This window comes from Salmo trutta, chromosome 3 (assembly GCF_901001165.1).
Source record: "Salmo trutta chromosome 3, fSalTru1.1, whole genome shotgun sequence".
In the NCBI taxonomy this organism is placed as follows: domain Eukaryota; kingdom Metazoa; phylum Chordata; class Actinopteri; order Salmoniformes; family Salmonidae; genus Salmo; species Salmo trutta.
In genome coordinates this window covers 62,268,176-62,286,139 of record NC_042959.1, presented here as the reverse complement: position 1 = coordinate 62,286,139, position 17,964 = coordinate 62,268,176, and the positions used below count along the sequence as shown (strand labels likewise).

Genomic DNA, 17,964 nt, shown 5'->3' with positions numbered 1-17,964 from the left:
CCCTGTCAGCTCACCCACACAGGCCTCCTCTAAACATAATGAGCTGCCAGGGACGGACAGGGGAGGGGGAGAGAGAACATAATTGCTTGCTTTACACAGCTTGTAGGCAGGCAGACAGTTTAGGCAGAGAGACACAGAAGAACACTTGGAGAGATTGAGAGGAGGCACAAAATAAAGAAAAAGAGAAGCAAGACAAAAGGGAAACAAATCACCAACAGCACAAAAAATGGATCCCAACAAGATGCCAAACGCCCCACCACCAGGCTGGAACCCAGATGAGAAGTCTGGGATGGGACAACCAGCTCCTCCACCCTACCAGGACCACCCCCAGTACCCCAACACAGGATACCCTGTCCCAGCAGGCTACCCCGCCAATCCCCAGGGCTACGCACCACCGCCCCAGTATGGAGGAGCTCCTGGGGCCCCTTACGGACAGCCATACCCCCAGGGAGAGTACCCCCAGTCCACCGTCACAGTCCAGCCTACGGTGTTTGTGACCCATGGAGCTCTGCCTTACCCTCTGCCAGACTACCTGGGCTACTCCATTTTCACCATGCTGTGCTGCTGCCTGCCACTTGGCATCGCTGCACTTATCTACTCCATCTCGGTGAGTGGGACTTTTATTTCTGTTTTAAGAGTATTTAAATGTAATGTAGACTAATGTGTTTCCAGTAGATATGTATCCCAAATAATTCACAGAACATAACTTTTTTCATTTTGTAGAGTAGTCAGTAGTGTATTTCTCACTCTAGTCTTTTTTTAGCGTTATCCAAGAAACCCAGTTACCGGGCTGCATAGCTGGGGAGAGGGACATGTTTGTGATAGTTTTGGTCTTACATTGTGGGTGTCTCACAGTCTTGAGTTCTGTTTTGAACAATATCCTCAGGATATGGTGGTTTGAGGGGATCGGGGGAGGGGAGATGGGGTACAAAGTGGGAATTGGGGAGAGTGTGTGTAAGAAAGAGAGGGACCCTTCCCGGAATATGGGTGGTTAAAAATGGGTGGTTAAATATGGGTGGCTAAACATGCGGGTGACTTGACTGTGTGAGTGACGTAAGAGGAGGTGGTATTCAAAATGTAAAAGGTATTCTGGGCTTATCAAATCGCAAAAGACAAAACGAGAACTCCAACAACCCTCCCCCATGTCCTTTGCCAAACCTCACCCTCGAATGGACAGCCACACTGAGAAGAGGGATAGGAAATGGATGGAATAATAAACAAAATTTAAATGAACAAAAAATGTACAGTGAACATTACACTTACAAAAGTTCCAAAAGAATAAAGACATTTCAAATGTCATTATGTCTATATACAGTGTTGTAATGATGTGCAAATAGTTAAAGTACAAAAGGGAAAATAAATAAAACGTAAATACAGGTTGTATTTACAATGGTGTTTGTTTTTCACTGGTTGCCCTTTTCTTTTGGCAACAGGTCACAAATCTTGCCTCTGTGATTGCACACTGTGGTATATCACAGATTGCACACTGGATTTGTTTTGGAATTCTTTGTGGATCTGTGTAATCTGAGGGAAATATGTGTCTCTAATATGGTCATACATTTGGTATGAGGTTAGGAAGTGCAGCTCAGTTTCCACCTCATTCTGTGGACAGTGTGCACATAGCAAGTCTCTTTACTTACTTACTGGGATTTCAAACGCATATCAGGATGGACAGCTAATTGTTGACTCATGACTCATATAGATCAATGTGGGTAATGGTGGAAACAGCCGGGTCAAAGCCTGGTAAAGAGGGAAAGGAGGTTGAAGACCTCTAAGATGTTATTATGGGCATCTTTATTTCACAATGAGACAGTGGCTTAATATCAAGTATCAAAACCCAGTGGATGACTTCTAATATGATAACAACATCAACTGAGGTTGAACAATGTGCTGGTGAATTCACTTCATCCACATCCATCATAGACATAATCGCTCAGTGAAGTTCCTCCTCTCCTGAGCAAGTCAAGGGCTATTCATATCAGCAACTATTATTACCAGAAAGGTGAGATGTTAACATTTCCTTGAGTATGTAGATTACTAGTTATTGTTTATGGCCCTCTCATGATAAATAATTACTTTTGTGGATGATGTAGATTACATTTTCGATTACATTTAACTGGTTTTAATATAGGCCACTTGGAATTTTCAATAAATCAGATTTTATATATAAATAAAGACTTGCTAAAGTGCAAATATTCTGCATTTTGACACATTTTGAGACGTCCCTCTGTGTATTTTAACCCACTTAACGCCAACTTTCCACCCTTATCACCATTAATTATTTTGTTACTTTCACAACGTCATTTCTGTAGATTATTATTTATTTTGTGATTAGTGATTCATTTTAAGGGGAAAAAACAACAACCTGTTCCTCATTTAAAGGTCAACCCTGTTACGTGAACTGAACTCTTGTTTTAATATGGTGAAACTATTCCTTTTTAAATATTATTTTCAATAGAAACACTGAACATCTAATAGTCAAATAATAGTGTAAAAGCAGGTGAGCTGGTTCTACTCTTTTGGCCCTTTTCTGGTGTTTCGTGGTGGAAAACTGAGTGGGTTGAGCATAACAGGTCAACCCCGTTACACATAGATAGACAGGCTAGACATGTTTTCACAATAATAATAATAAGAAGAAGAATAAACATTGTGAAGCTTGCATTCAATTGCCTTGACTCACTGCCATAAAGTTATGTTCCATTTTCTCCTAAACTGAAGCCACCAGAGCGGATTCGTATCTGTGCAACACCCTAAAGTCATTGGAAAAACAAATTCATGCCTCCTTATGTTTTGGGTATCAACACAAACAACAGATTGTTGTTTCCACAATTTCTTTCCAGGTTTACACAACTGAAAAGGCTATCTGGGGACAGATCGCATGAAAGCTTCCAGAAGATACTCTGGAATCAATCTGTCAGACCTACAGTGGGGGGGAAAAGTATTTGAACCCCTGCTGATTTTGTACGTTTGCCCATTTACAAAGAAATGATCAGTCTATAATTTTAATGGTAGGTTTATTTAAACAGTGAGAGACAGAATAACAACTAAAAAATCCTGAAAAACGCATGTCAAAAATGTTATTACATTTACATTTAAGTCATTTAGCAGACGCTCTTATCCAGAGCGACTTACAAATTGGTTTGCATTTTAATGAGGGAAATAAGTATTTGACCCCTCTGCAAAAACATGACGTAGTACTTGGTTGCAAAACCCTTGTTCGCAATCACAGAGGTCAGACGTTTCTTGTAGTTGGCCACCAGGTTTGCACACATCTCAGGAGGGATTTTGTCCCACTCCTCTTTGCAGATCTTCTCCAAGTCATTAAGGTTTCGAGGTTGACGTTTGGCAGCTCGAACCTTCAGTTCTCTCCACAGATTTTCTATGGAATTAAGGTCTGGAGACTGGCTAGGCCACTCCAGGACCTTAATGTGCTTCTTCTTGAGCCACTCCTTTGTTGCCTTGGCCGTGTGTTTTGGGTCATTGTCATGCTGGAATACCCATCCACGACCCATTTTCAATGCCCTGGCTGAGGGAAGGAGGTTCTCACCCAAGATTTGACGGTACATGGCCCCGTCCATCGTCCCTTTGATGCGGTGAAGTTGTCCTGTCCCCTTAGCAGAAAAACACCCCCAAAGCATAATGTTTCCACCTCCATGTTTGACGGTGGAGATGGTGTTGTTGGGGTCATAGGCAGCATTCCTCCTCCTCCAAACACGGCGAGTTGAGTTGATGCCAAAGAGCTCCATTTTGGTCTCATCTGACCACAACACTTTCAACCAGTTGTCCTCTGAATTATTCAGATGTTTATTGGCAAACTTCAGACGGGCATGTATATGTATTCTTGAGCAGGGGGACCTTGCGGGCGCTGCAGGATTTCAGTCCTTCACAGCGTAGTGTGTTACCAATTGTTTTCTTGGTGACTATGGTCCCAGCTGCCTTGAGATCATTGACAAGATCTTCCCGTGTAGTTCTGGGCTGATTCCTCACCGTTCTCATGATCATTGCAACCCCACGAGGTGAGATCTTGCATGGAGCCCCAGGCCGAGGGATATTGACAGTTCTTTTCTGTTTCTTCCATTTACGAATAGTCGCACCAAATGTTGTCACCTTCTCACCAAGCTGCTTGGCGATGGTCTTGTAGCCCATTCCAGCCTTGTGTAGGTCTACAATCTTGTCCCTGACATCCTTGGAGAGCTCTTTGGTCTTGGCCATGGTGGAGAGTTTGGAATCTGATTGATTGATTGCTTCTGTGGACAGGTGTCTTTTTTACAGGTAACAAGCTGCGGTTAGGAGCACTCCCTTTAAGAGTGTGCTCCTAATCTCAGCTCATTACCTGTATAAAAGACACCTGGGAGCCAGAAATCTTTCTGATTGAGAGGGGGTCAAATACTTATTTCCCTCATTAAAATGCAAATCAATTTATAACATTTTTGACATGCGTTTTTCTGGATATTTTTGTTGTTATTCTGTCTCTCACTGTTCAAATAAACCTACCATTAAAATTACAGACTGATCCTTTCTTTATCGGTGGGCAAACGTACAAAATCAGCAGGGGATCAAATACTTTTTCCCCCCACTGTAGGTTTGATCTGATGCTTTAAACCTCTTAGATTGCATCCTTTTTTTCTATTTTCACCTAAAATGACATACCCAAATCTAACTGCCTGTAGCTCAGGACCTGAAGCAAGGATATGCATTTTCTTGGTACCATTTAAAAGGAAACACTTTGAAGTTTGTTGAAATGTGAAATGTAGGAGATAACACATTAGATCTGGTAAAAGATAATACAAAGAAAAAAACATGCATTTTTTTAATGTATTTTTTCATCATCTTTGAAATGCAAAAGAATGGCCATAATGTACTATTCCAGGTTAGGCGCAATTTAGATTTTGAACACTAGATGACAGCAGTGTATGTGGAACATTTTAGACTGATTCAATGAACCATTGTATTTCTGTTCAAAATGTTGTATCAAGACTGCCCAACTGTGCCTAATTGGTTTATTAATACATTTTCAAGTTCATAACTGTGCACTCGCCTCAAACAATAGCATTTTTTCTTTATTTAACTAGGCATGTCAGTTAAGAACACATTCTTATTTCCAATGACAGCCTAGGAACAGTGTTAACTGCCTTGTTCAGGGGCAGAACGACAGATTTTTAACCTGTCAGATCAAGGATTCGATCTTGCAACCTTTCGGTTACTAGTCCAATACTCTAACCACTAGGCTACCTGCCACCCACATTAGCCTAAGTTAGCTTAACCATCCCGTACTAATATAGTAGACTGAGTCAGACACGGAGATGGAGTGTTCTCCAAGCATAAACACCACTGCAGGTGTCCTGTTTATGATTTTTACAGCATGGATATGGATTTATTGGAGGTGTGCTGTTTTCAGGTCTTTAACCCAGAAAGATTACATTAAAATGACTGATCATACAGACTATCCATTATCTAGTGGGCAATTCACCGGAGGCTGCTGAAGTGAGGATGGCTCACAATAATGGCTGGAATGGAGTAAGTCAAATCAAATCAAATCAAATTTATTTATATAGCCCTTCGTATATCAGCTGAAATCTCATAGTGCTGTACAGAAACCCAGCCTAAAACCCCAAACAGCAAGCAATGCATGTGAAAGAGGCACGGTGGCTAGGAAAAACTCCCTAGGAAAAACTCCCTAGAAAGGCCAAAAACCTAGGAAGAAACCTAGAGAGGAACCAGGCTATGAGGGGTGGCCAGTCCTCTTCTGGCTGTGCCGGGTGGATATTATAACAGAACATGGTCAAGATGTTAAAATGTTCATAAATGACCAGCATGGTCAAATAATAATAATCATTGTAGTTGTCGAGGGTGCAACAAGCACGTCCGGTGAACAGGTCAGGGTTCCGTAGCCGCAGGCAGAACAGTTGAAACTGGAGCAGCAGCATGGCCAGGTGGACTGGGGACAGCAAGGAGTCATCATGCCAGGTAGTCCCGAGGCATGGTCCTAGGGCTCAGGTCCTCCGAGAGAAAGAAAGAAAGAGAGAAAGAGAGAATTAGAGAGAGCATATTTAAATTCACACAGGACACCGGATAAGACAAGAGAATACTCCAGATGAAACAGACTGACCCTAGCCCCCCGGCACATAAACTACTGCAGCATAAATACTGGAGGCTGAGACAGGAGGGATCAGAAGACACTGTGGCCCCATCCGATGATACCCCCGGACACGGCCAAACAGGCAGGATATAACCCCACCCACTTTGCCAAAGCACAGCCCCCACACCACTAGAGGGATGTCTACAACCACCAACTTACCGTCCGAAGATAAGGCCGTGAGCATGCCCTAAAACAGCTCACCCTAAGTGGTGAGCATGCCCTAAAACAGAACTTGACATCACCTGTGAGAATGTTAGCTTGCCACGAGGACATTAAGGCCATAATTTTGCATCTTCTTCACACTTTACAGTAACACTATCACTCTTTTTGATGAGGTAACCCCGGGCTAACATAAACAGAGTTGAGTAGAGTTAGGGAGACAGACAACAATGCAGGTTGTATGACATGTTCACTTAGCTAATAAACACATATACATATATATATATATATATATATATTTTTTTTTTAATGTTTTTGTCCCATGCAGCATAATCATGAGCAAACAACCTGAAATGTATCTGGTTAATTTCTTTGTGGTTACATGTAGGGAACAAACAAACATTTCAAGTGGGTCTTTAATCCATTATGGAATCCCTCATTCCTTACAAATAGGAGCAGTTTACCTGGACATGCTATTCGGTAATCTGTTATAGTCATTTGTACTTTTCTGGAGAGTTTTTCACTTTTATTTTACCAGCTTTCCTTTTCCATACTGAAAATTCTATAGTGCCATGAAAAATATAACTGCAACCAGATGCTTCTTGTAGTTGTTGATCAGTCCCTCACATCTCTGTGGAGGAATTTTTCTTGCGCGCAGAACTACTTTAACTCAGTGATATTTGTGGGTTTTCAAGCATGAACTGCTCGTTTCGAGTCCTGCCACAACATCTCAATTGGGATTTGGTTTGTACTTTGACTAGGCCATACCAAAACTTACGTTTTGCAGCTTTTTAACCATTTTCATGTAGACTTGATTGTGTGTTTTGGATCATTGTCTTGCTGCATGACTCAGCTGCGCTTCAGCTTCAACTCACAGACAGATGGCCTGACATTCTCCTGTAGAATTCTCTGATACAGAGCAGAATTCATGGTTCTTTCTATTAAGGAAAGTCGTCCAGGTCCTGAAGCAGCAAAGCATCCCCAAACCGTCACACTACCACCACCATGCTTGACCGTTGGTATGAGGTTCTTACTGTGGAATGCATAGTTTGGTTTTCGCCAGAGATAATGGGAACCCATCTCATCCAAAAATGTGACTCTCAAGTTTGCCAAAAAGCATCTGGAAGCACCTGGATGATCATCAAGACTCTTGGAAGAATGTTCTATGGACAGATGAGTCAAAAGTATAACTTAGATGTTTACTGCCATGAACTGTAAGTATTGTGTACCATGGACTGTAATTTGGGCATCTTTTATCAACACAACACTGAAGGAAACCTGTGTTAAACTAACTAGAATAGAAATCATGGTAAATATAATGGGATAATGGCCTCCCTATAGCTCAACTGTAAACAGTTGAGCACTAGTCATGTATGTGCCGGGAGTCAGGAAGCAGGTGCAGAAGGTGAGTTTAATCATGAAGAATGCAGATCGACAAAACATGAGAAGCGTACAGACCGTGAATGAAAACAAACCAATACTGCCTGATGACAGAGGCTACAGAGGGCTAAATAAAGGGGAAGTAATCAAGGTACTGATGAAGTCCGGGTGTGCTTGACAATGGGAGCGGGAGACCAGGAGAAGGCGTGACTGCACCCAGTTCAGGCCTGGAGGAGACATACGGTAATGGGTGAGTGGTGTATTATCTCGCTAAGAGGCTACTTGACACTCTGCCAGGAAGCTTGGGCATGACTATCCCACACCGAGCCCTTCCCACCCTGCCTCAGTTGCGGCAAGCTGCTAGTTGCCAATGTCTGGCGGGCACTGCGTACAGAGGTGACAAGCCAGACTGCGAACACAGTTTTCTCTTCTGTGTCTCCCATTCAGCAGCACTGTCTGACTGGCACATAAACTTAATGCCCACTCACATAGAGTACACCACCAGCCAATCTTGGGGTGGCAGGTAGCCTAGTGGTTAGAGCATTGGACTAGTAACCGAAAGGTTGCAAGATCGATTCCCTGAGCTGACTAAGTAAAAGTCTATTGTTCTGCCCCTGAACAAGGCAGTTAACCCACCCAGTTAAGCCATCATTGAAAATAAGAATTTGTTCTTAGCTGACTTGCCTAGTTAAATAAAGGTTAAAATAAAATCTTAAAACTATTCCCAGACGGGGAGAGATACAAAGGAGTTATGTATCTAGGAAAATGTATGTTTTTAAAAATGTGTTACAGTACATTGTTTCTTCCTCAAAAATAAATGTAGAAAGAAATGGAGTTATGTCCTTGGAAAGCTGGTGAAATCATGATGTCCTATTTCCTGCCGGCTACTGTTGTGGAAATGATTCCCTTGGATTACATACAGTGCATTTGGAAAGTATTCAGACCCCTTAACTTTTTCCACATTTTGTTACATTATAGCGTCATTCTAAAATGGATTTAAAAAAATCCCCATCAATCTACACACAATAACCCATAATGACAAAGGAAAAACAGTTTTTTAGATTTTTTTGCAAATGTATTACAAATAAAAACTGAAATATCACATTTACATAAGTATTCAGACCCTTTGTTGAAACACTGTTGGCAGCGCTTACAGCCTCGAGTCTTCTTGGGTATGACGCTACAAGCTTGGCACAACCGCATTTGGGGAGTTTCTCCCATTCTTCTCTGCAGATCCTCTCAAGCTCTGTCAGGTTGGATGGGGAGCGTTGCTGCACAGCTATTTTCAGGTCTCTCCAGAGATGTTCGATCAGGTTCAAGTCAGGGCTCTGGCTGGGCCACTCAAGGACATTCAGAGACTTGTCCCAAAGCTACTCCTGCATTGTCTTGGCTGTGTGCTCACGGTCGTTGTCCTGTTGGAAGGTGAACCTTCACCCCAGTCTGAGGTCTTGAGCCCTCTGGAGCAGGTTTCCATCAAGGATCTCTCTGTACTTTGCACCATTCATCTTTCCCTCGATCCTGACTAGTCTCCCAGTCCCTGCCACTGAAAAAACACCCCACAGCATGATGCTACCGACACCATGCTTCAGCGTAGGGATTGTGATAGCTTTCCTCAAGATGTGACGCTTGGCATTCAGGCCAAAGAGTTCAATCTTGGTTTCATCAGACCAGAGAATCTTGTTTCTTATGGTCAGAGTCCTTTAGGTGCCTTTTGGCAAACTCCAAGCGGGCTGTCATGTGCCTTTTACTGGCCACTCTACCATAAAGGCCTGATTGGTGGAATGCTGCAGAGATGGTTGTCCTTCTGGAAGATTCTCCCATCTCCACAGAGGAGCTCTGGAGCTCTGTCAGAGTGACCATCGGGTTTTTGGTCACCTCCCTGACCAAGGCCCTTCTCCCCCGATTGTTCAGTTTGGCCGGGCAGCCAGTTCGAGGAAGAGTCTTGGTGGTTCCAAACTTATTCCATTTAAGAATGATGGAGGCCACTGTGTTCTCAGGGCCCTCATTGCTGCAGAAATGTTTCGGTACCCTTCCCCAGATCTGTGCCTTGACACAATCTTGTCTTAGAACTCTACATACAATTCCTTTGACCTCGTGGCATGGTTTTTGGTCTGACATGTACTGTCAACTGTGGGAAGTGACTATGCATAGATAATAAAAGAGATTTGCAGCAGCGTAAAGGGGGGGGCAGTGCAAATAGTCTGGATAGCCATTTGATTAGATGTTCAGGAGTCTTATGGCTTGGGGGTAGAAGCTGTTTAGATGCCTCTTGGACCTAGACTTGGCGCTCCGGTACCGCTTGCCATGCGGTAGCAGAGAGAACAGTCTATGACTGGTGTGGCTGGAGTCTTTGACACTTTTTAGGGCCTTCCTCTGACACCACCTGGTATAGAGGTCCTGGATGGCAGGAAGCTTGGCCCCAGTGATGGACTGGGCCATATGCGCTACCCTCTGTAGTGCCTTGCGGTCGGAGGCCGAGCAGTTGCCTTACCAGGCGGTGATGCAACCAGTCAGGATGCTCTCGATGGTGCAGCTGTAGAACCTTTTGAGGATCTCAAGACCCATGCCAAATCTTTTCAGTCTCCTGAGGGGGAATAGGTTTTGTTGTGTCCTCTTCACGTCTTGGTGTGCTTGAACCATGTTAGTTTATTGTTGATGTGGAAACCAAGGCATTTAAGCTCTCAACCTGCTCCACTACAGCCCGTCGATGAGAATGGGGGCGTGCTCTGTCCTCCTTTTCCTGTAGTCCACAGTCATCTCCTTATTTAATCCATTTTAGAATAAGGCTGTACTGTAACTAAATGTGGAAAAAGTGAAGGGGTCTGAATATTTGCCGAATGCACTGTAGGTTAGTTGTATTCCGTATTTTATTGAGTTTGGATTGTTTTAGGTTAGTTCGAGATCTATACAGGATATTGTTATGTTGTGATTTATAGGACTTTCCACATTTCAGCATGTTTTTCCTGGCCTAACACACGAGAGGGGGAGTCGCATTGTGTTTGGGATCTGTTGTGTTTGGGATTTGCGCCAGGTTGTCTGGGAGGGGTAGGAGGAAAGGAAAAGGCTGTGGGAGGGTCAATAGAGGTACAGGCCGGGGGAGGGGAGGGCAACAGGAATCTCTGCCTCTTGGCAATTCAACATTCACACTGTGGGGCCTTTCTTACATGGCAGACAAGAGGGCATAATCAGAGAGCAGAAAGAAGCTATTGTGCTCGTGTGCGTGTGCGTGTGCGTGTGTGTGCGCGTGTGCATGTGTGCTCATGCGTGTGTGCTCGTGCTTGTGTGTGGTTGCGTGTCTGTGGCTGGAAGTGTTTTTAGATTTGTGTCTGTGTGTCGCAGGCTGTGTGTTTTCCAGTCAGTATGCTTTGAAATGTTTTAGAGTGATTTGCCATGAAATACGGACAGGACGATGAACAGATCCTTTTTGGAGATTGCACACAATTTCCTGGAAATTGTCTTCAAAAGGAGTCGCTTGTCTATTGTTTCCCTTGTCAAGTTTCAAGTTCATTTAGTAATCCATTACACCTATTTTCCTGTCTTCTTAACATTCTGAAGAAAACGGTGCTTACACAGTTATTATTTGAATATTATTTACACTGTACTCTGGCAATAACAGAAAATGATTACACACACTAACTCTATTAACACCAGTTGCTAGGATACCCCAGCCTCCTTTTATGAAGCGGCCCCTGTCTGGGCCCCATGGGTTGTTGGGAATGAATAGGGTCATTACCACTGGTCCAAATAGGATGTTGCTTACGCTGTTGGTATTTGCTCTAAACCCTGAACTTCATTGTGAATGTTATTTTTATTGTGACTGTCACGATATGTTGAGAATAGTACTTCAATATTTGGCTGTTTTCTTTATCTCAGACATCCATTTATGACATATTATTTATTATCTATTATCTTTTAGGCTCTGTTTTTTAGTGTTTAATGTCACAGGGTGCACTTTGAGTAAACAGAGATGCGGAAAATAAGTTATAGTGGCCATGCCTTAGACTAGAAAAACATAAACAATCATGGCCCCAACAACTAACAAATCTATGAATTTGAAACATTGTCGAACACAGCTCCTTTGTAAGCAGGACCGTTAGTGGCATGAATCCGGCATGTGTTAAGCTGAACCTATAAGCAACATGCATGTGGCTCAGTTGGTAGAGCAAGGTGTTTGCAACGCCAGGGTTGTGGGTTCGATTCCCAAGGGGAACCAGTACAGAGAAAACATTTATGAAATGAATGCATTCACTAATGTAAGTCACTCTGGATAAGAGCGTCTGCTAAATGACTAAAATGTAAATGTAATGAAGGGAAAGTGGCTGAAAATGAGGTAATTTAAGGGATAATCATTTAATGGAGAGCCCAGATGCACCAAACACCACAACTTCTGTGTTCAACTCCCAGTAATTACACAATTAATACAGTCCACACCCCACATTTTTCTGTCAAATTTTAGGTGTAGAGACATAGCTGTCAATGAAAATAGCAACAGCATTGTTTCAGTTAACCCTTTGATAGCCCCTTTATCTATCCATATATTGCTTATACACACTCATCCCTCTTATCCCCATTACTGACAGTACCCTACTCTACCCTCATGTACGTACTGTATATTAGGTAGAAAATGGTAGAGTTTGTTTTTGGTCTACTCTTGTAAATATTGCTTCATTGATTATATCTTAGTGGAATAAGAAAGGATGTAGTTACTAATCTAACGCACTTCTGTACATCGCACTGTAATGTACAATTTACCTTATTTTAGCACCCCAAAAACATAGTACTTCCAGGTCAACTGTAATATGAATACCATTCTAAGCACAATTTCTCCCGTTTCCGGCAAAATCAATGACGAGACATTCATGTTGCCCGTCTCTGCATGATTGAAGAAGGCAATGAGCTCCGTCGGGTCTTTTTAAAAATGACGGGTGGGGAAGCGAAACCTACTGCGAGATAAGAAAAGGGGGAGATAAGCTGTGTGCGGAAACAAATTTCTTCACCCGATCTGTCCAACTTATCACCTCTAAAATGTAAATGAAACACTATAAAGAATTTATATAATGTGTCATTACATACAGTACAGTTGAAGTCGGAAGTTTACATACACTTACGTTGGAGTCATTAAAACTCGTTTTTCAACCGCTCCACAAATTTCTTGTTAACAAACTATAGTTTTGGCAAGTCGGTTAGGACATCTACTTGGTGCATGAAACAAGTAATTTTTCCAACAATTGTTTACAGACAGATTATTTCACTTATAATTCACTGTATCACAATTCCAGTGGGTCAGAAGTTTACATACACTAAGTTGACTGTGCCTTTAAACAGCTTGGAAAATTCCAGAAAATTATGTCATGCTTTAGAAGCTTCTGATAGGCTAATTGACGTCATTTGAGACAATTGGAGGTGTACCTGTGGATTTATTTCAAGGCCGACCTTCAAACTCAGTGACTCTTTGCTCGATATCATGGTAAAATCAAAAGAAATCAGCCAAGACCTCAGAAAAAAATTGTAGACCTCCACAAGTATATTTCATGATTGGGAGCAATATCCAAACGCCTGAAGGTAGCACGTTCACCTGTACAAAAAATAGTACGCAAGTATAAACACCATGGGACTGCGCAGCCGTCATACTGCTCAGGAAGGAGACGCGTTCTGTCTCCTAGAGATGAACGTACTTTGGTGCGAAAAGGGCAAATCAATCCCAGAACAACTGCAAAGGACCTTGTGAAGATGCTGGAGGAAATAGGTACAAAAGTATCTATATCCACAGTAGAACCAGTCTTATATCGACACAACCTGAAAGGCCGCTCAGCAAAGAAGAAGCCACTTTTCCAAAACCGCCAAAAAAAGCCAGAGTATGGTTTGCAACTGCACATGAAGACAAAGATGGTACTTTTTGGAGAAATGTCCTCTGGTCTGATGAAACAAAAATAGAACTGTTTGGCCATAATGACCATTGTTATGTTTGGAGGAAAAAGGGGGAGGCTTGCAAGCCGAAGAACATCATCCCAACCGTGAAGCACGGGGGTGGCAGCATCATGTTGTGGGGGTGCTTTGCTGCAGGAGGGACTGGTGCACTTCACAAAATAGATGGCATCACGAGGAAGGAAAATTCTGTGGATATATCAAATCAAATGTATTTATATATTGAAGCAACATCTCAAGACATCAGTCAGGAAGGTAAAGCTTGGTCGCAAATGGATCATCCAAATGGACAATGACCCCAAGCATACTTCCAAAGTTGTGGCAACGTGGCTTAAGCACAACAAAGTCAAGGTATTGGAGTGTCCATCACAAAGCCCTGACCTCAGTCCTATAGAAACTTTGTGGGCAGAACTGAAAAAGTGTGTGTGTGAGCAAGGAGGCCTACAAACCTGACTCAGTTACACCAACTCTGTCAGGAGGAATGGGCCAAAATTCACCCAACTTATTGTGGGAAGCTTGTGGAAGGCTACCCAAAACGTTTGACCCAAGTTAAATAATTTAAAGGCAATGCTACCAAATACTAATTGAGTGTATGTAAACTTCTTACCCACTGGGAATTTGATGAAAGAAATAAAAGCTGAAATAAATCATTCTCTCCACTATTATTCTGACATTTCACATTCTTAAAATAAAGTGGTGATCCTAACTGACCTAAGACAGGGCATTTTTACTAGGACTAAATGTCAGGAATTGTGAAAAACTGAGTTTAAATGTATTTGGCTAAGGTGTATGTAAACTTCTGACTTAAACTGTACCTATTTGAAGGTTTGTGTTGAATTTGAATCTGGTTTTTAGAGCGGCGCTAAAGTTATCCTCAGAACTTAACAGCGGGTGTTGCGGCTTTTAAGAGGCATGATGGCTTGCAGTGATGACGCAAAAAATGTATGCATTTCGTTGTACAATTGACTTGGTATTCCCGTTAACCTGTCCCTGTCCCTTTCTTGTTTTTAAACTGCGAGAGAAGCACTACACCTGATGGAGAGAAGCTGTACGACACAGAATGAGTTGCTTTATGCGTGCTGTACATTATGTCATGACACGTCACAATTTAACGTACAGCGTCGGAGAGGTCAGTTTTTTTCAACTTTACTCCAATACCTGGCCATTACCAGGTCAATCAACGCTTTAATAGAAACATAGTTCACACCCCAGATTTTGATGCCAACACAGTCACTACAGTCCCATAGTTTTCATTGCAGCCTCGTTTGAATGCCGCTGTTGCGCAAATTTGTACGGAATGGGGTTAGTCAACAGTACCATCCAGGAAACCAGATTAGCTCTATTCAACTAGCTCTGTTTAGCTTAGCATTTTAACTGTCCATAACTGTCAAAAAAAATTGCATTTCAACTTAACATTTCAACAAAACAAATGTTAGCTGACTTAGTTGTATGTCTATTAATTCAACATAAGTAGCTAAGAGGTTGCTAAATGCTTATCTAGCTAGCTTGCTCTGATTAGCTAAGCATGTTGCTGCTAGTTTGCTACATTTTACTCTTTGCTTCAAGTCAGGAGACTAGTTGTATCTAAGAGATGTTGTCACATTTGTCTGACTACTGTATCACAAATATTTCAAAACGTTACAACTTTTAACTCAAACTTTTATTTACAAGATGCTCTGTTCAAACCTCCATGTTTTCAAGATATGCACCTGTTAAACTCCGCCCATTGACCTTTTAGAAACCAATCGGATTTGTTCTTCCCTAAACCAATCAGATTCTTTCTGCCTTTAGAACAAAGTTGACTACACTTTGACAACCTTCTCTTCAGCAGAAATCTGTTGACAGTGTAAATCAATAGTGGTCCCGTGTGGCTAAGTTGGTAGAGCATGGCACTTGCAATGCCAGGGTTCTGGGTTTGATTCCCACAGGGAAGCAGTACGAATCACTCTAGAGTGTCTGCTAAATTACCCCAAAAAATATAATTGCTCACTGGGTTGCTCAATGAATGGCCCATTCACCAGTATTTCTGTACTGTCACTGAGAAGGCCCTTCATGTCGCAGAGATTAGAAAGAGAGACTCTGTTAATGATCTGATTCTGTTCGATCTTGGGATTTTCTCACATATCAAGCATCTCACATCCTGCCCTTCATATTCCATACAACAAATGACCACGTACATCTCTCATGTAATTGGACATAGTAGCCTAGTAAATGGATAGGCTATATGTATTTCAAGTTTTGCAATATCACGACAAACAGAGCATACAGACAGACAGATGGGATGGAGGAAATATTGTGAACCTCAAGGAAATGGAAGAAAACCGTTTGGTGGAGTGCCCAGATAATTATTCAAGACACGCAAGTACACAGACCCTCAGAAACACAACAACTGTCCACTGTTAAGAGATCCAAGGAGCCCTTCTCCTCTAGCTAGCCGTGTAGAAACAATTATGAACCAGCTGTCAGTAATCAGGAGGAGGGTTTACAATAGCAGGCAGGCCTTCTCACGCCACACTACCCTAAATCAACACAGACCCTCTCTGCCTAAACCTTAAGTCAACCCTCGCCCTGCTGTGGAAGCCAACTCACATATTTCACCAGAGGACAGAAACAGATGGAGGCTATGTTAACAACATCATGTGACTAGGGGGAGGTTGATTCAATTGAGACTTGAGTAAGTCACTGTTGAGTGGGAGCGATCTTATAGGGGGGTGTGAGGGCATGTTGTTATTTTTTAAACATGGACTAAAGAGTGGGTATTTTGGTGCCTGTTGTTTGTGTTTTACAGGCACTTCCTGTTTGTCACAAGACTCTTCCTGATTTGGAGCCAGAGAGTAATCCAAGACCGCATGTGACACACACATACTGTTCAAAATTTGCTGAGAGCTTTACTGTTGCTTAGTGTGTGACTCATACTGACTGGTAGTCAGCTACTCCGAGATGTCTATAGTGTAAAGTCCATGGCAAGGAGTGATGAGTCAAAGACACTGAGACTTCAGTTAGTTGACTGAAAGTTTAGCATTGCCTGTCAAACCTTGTTCTTCCCCCAAGAGGAAACAACAAAATGTGTCTCACAATATGTGTCTCACAATGTGTCAAAATGTGTCTCACAATATAGCACCATTCCTAAAACTGTAGCTAGGGCAGAGAGCTACAAGAGTGAATTTGGCACACAGGTACAGTTGGTGCTTCATCCACAGCTGTTTCAACTTAGTGCTGCTTGGGGTGTGGCCACAGGAACTTAGCGTTCAAGTTGTTATATCATCACTAGTATGGTGTTAATATGATCTATTATAGATGCTCTACAGTGAGATAGAAAAATGTCCCTCCTTGGTTTTTATTTTCTGACTTAGTTGGCATGTTGGCTAAGCATAGTGTTTGTGAATGAATACGGCTTCTCCTGAAATAACTCAAATCAAATAAGAGCATGGCACTAAATCATCTTGAACTCTCTCCGTTGAAGTCTCTCTCTAACTCTCTCTTTCCTGAATGATGATTACAACAATTACAACTTTCCCTCCCTCCCTCCTTCCCTTTCTTCCTTCCTCCGTCCTCCCTCTGCTCTCAGACTCGAGACGCCAACAACCAGGGTCACCAGCAGGTTGCTGAGAGGAGTTCTCGTCTAGCACGGATACTGAACCACTCCGCCCTGGGTATCGGCATCACCGTCATCATCCTGTACATTGTCTACGTCGTCATCCTGGCCAAAAATATCCACTGATCTGACATCTAAACACCGGCTAGCACCACAGCCACCGCTTCTCTCAACCCCAGCCCCCAAAATCATCCTGATCTTGACCACATACAGTAGGTGCCAGTTACAGGCACTTTCCAAAGAGATACATAATGCTGTTTATTCATCAACATTTATGACATGCTTTTTTTAAAAACTATATATATAATGACTTACTTTTTTAAATACCTGCAGACAAGATAGTTTAAATTGTTAATTAATTTGCCTGTTTAATTTTAAGTTTAATATACATAAATAAACAACAAATGATGGATACTGATCGTTTTTTGGAATATTTCTAATAAATGTCTAAAGGATAGTGTATGTGTATTCACTGTGTATGGATAAGTCATATCAGAGTTTAGAGACAGATTTGACAATGTTATGAGAATGCAGCAGAAAGAGACTATTCTTAAAGTCTGAGAGGACATGTATTACTTGATGTCAATACACAGAGTGCCAGTAAGGCTACCACTCACAAGAATAAACATTTTGCAACTCAATGTCAAATATTTACTTCTTGTTGTACAAATGTATCAATTTGCTCAATTCAGTGTTCTGTGCTGTCAGCAATGGCACAAGCAATACTCAACTCAACTTATTTTGGACAACCGTGGAGACTAAGGCC

At 42.2% G+C, this 17,964-nt stretch overlaps 1 protein-coding gene across 1 annotated transcript; it reads left to right on the top strand.

Annotated features, from left to right (window-relative positions):
- LOC115182582 (transmembrane protein 91) lies at positions 1 to 17,839 on the top strand. The gene is made up of 2 exons (XM_029744115.1): positions 1 to 607; positions 17,172 to 17,839. Exons 1-2 carry the CDS (start codon positions 227 to 229, stop codon positions 17,322 to 17,324), a joined length of 534 nt encoding a protein of 177 aa, XP_029599975.1. The 5' UTR covers positions 1 to 226; the 3' UTR covers positions 17,325 to 17,839.
- Positions 17,840 to 17,964: the final 125 nt, after the last annotated feature.

What these genes read in the sequence shown, in the direction of transcription:
- LOC115182582 (XM_029744115.1), top strand. Translation starts at nt 227, where the DNA reads ATGGATCCCAACAAGATGCCAAACGCCCCACCACCAGGCTGGAACCCA. An exon ending in CACTTATCTACTCCATCTCG is followed by an intron (nt 608 to 17,171) that starts GTGAGTGGGACT and finishes CTCTGCTCTCAG; the next exon opens with ACTCGAGACGCCAACAACCA.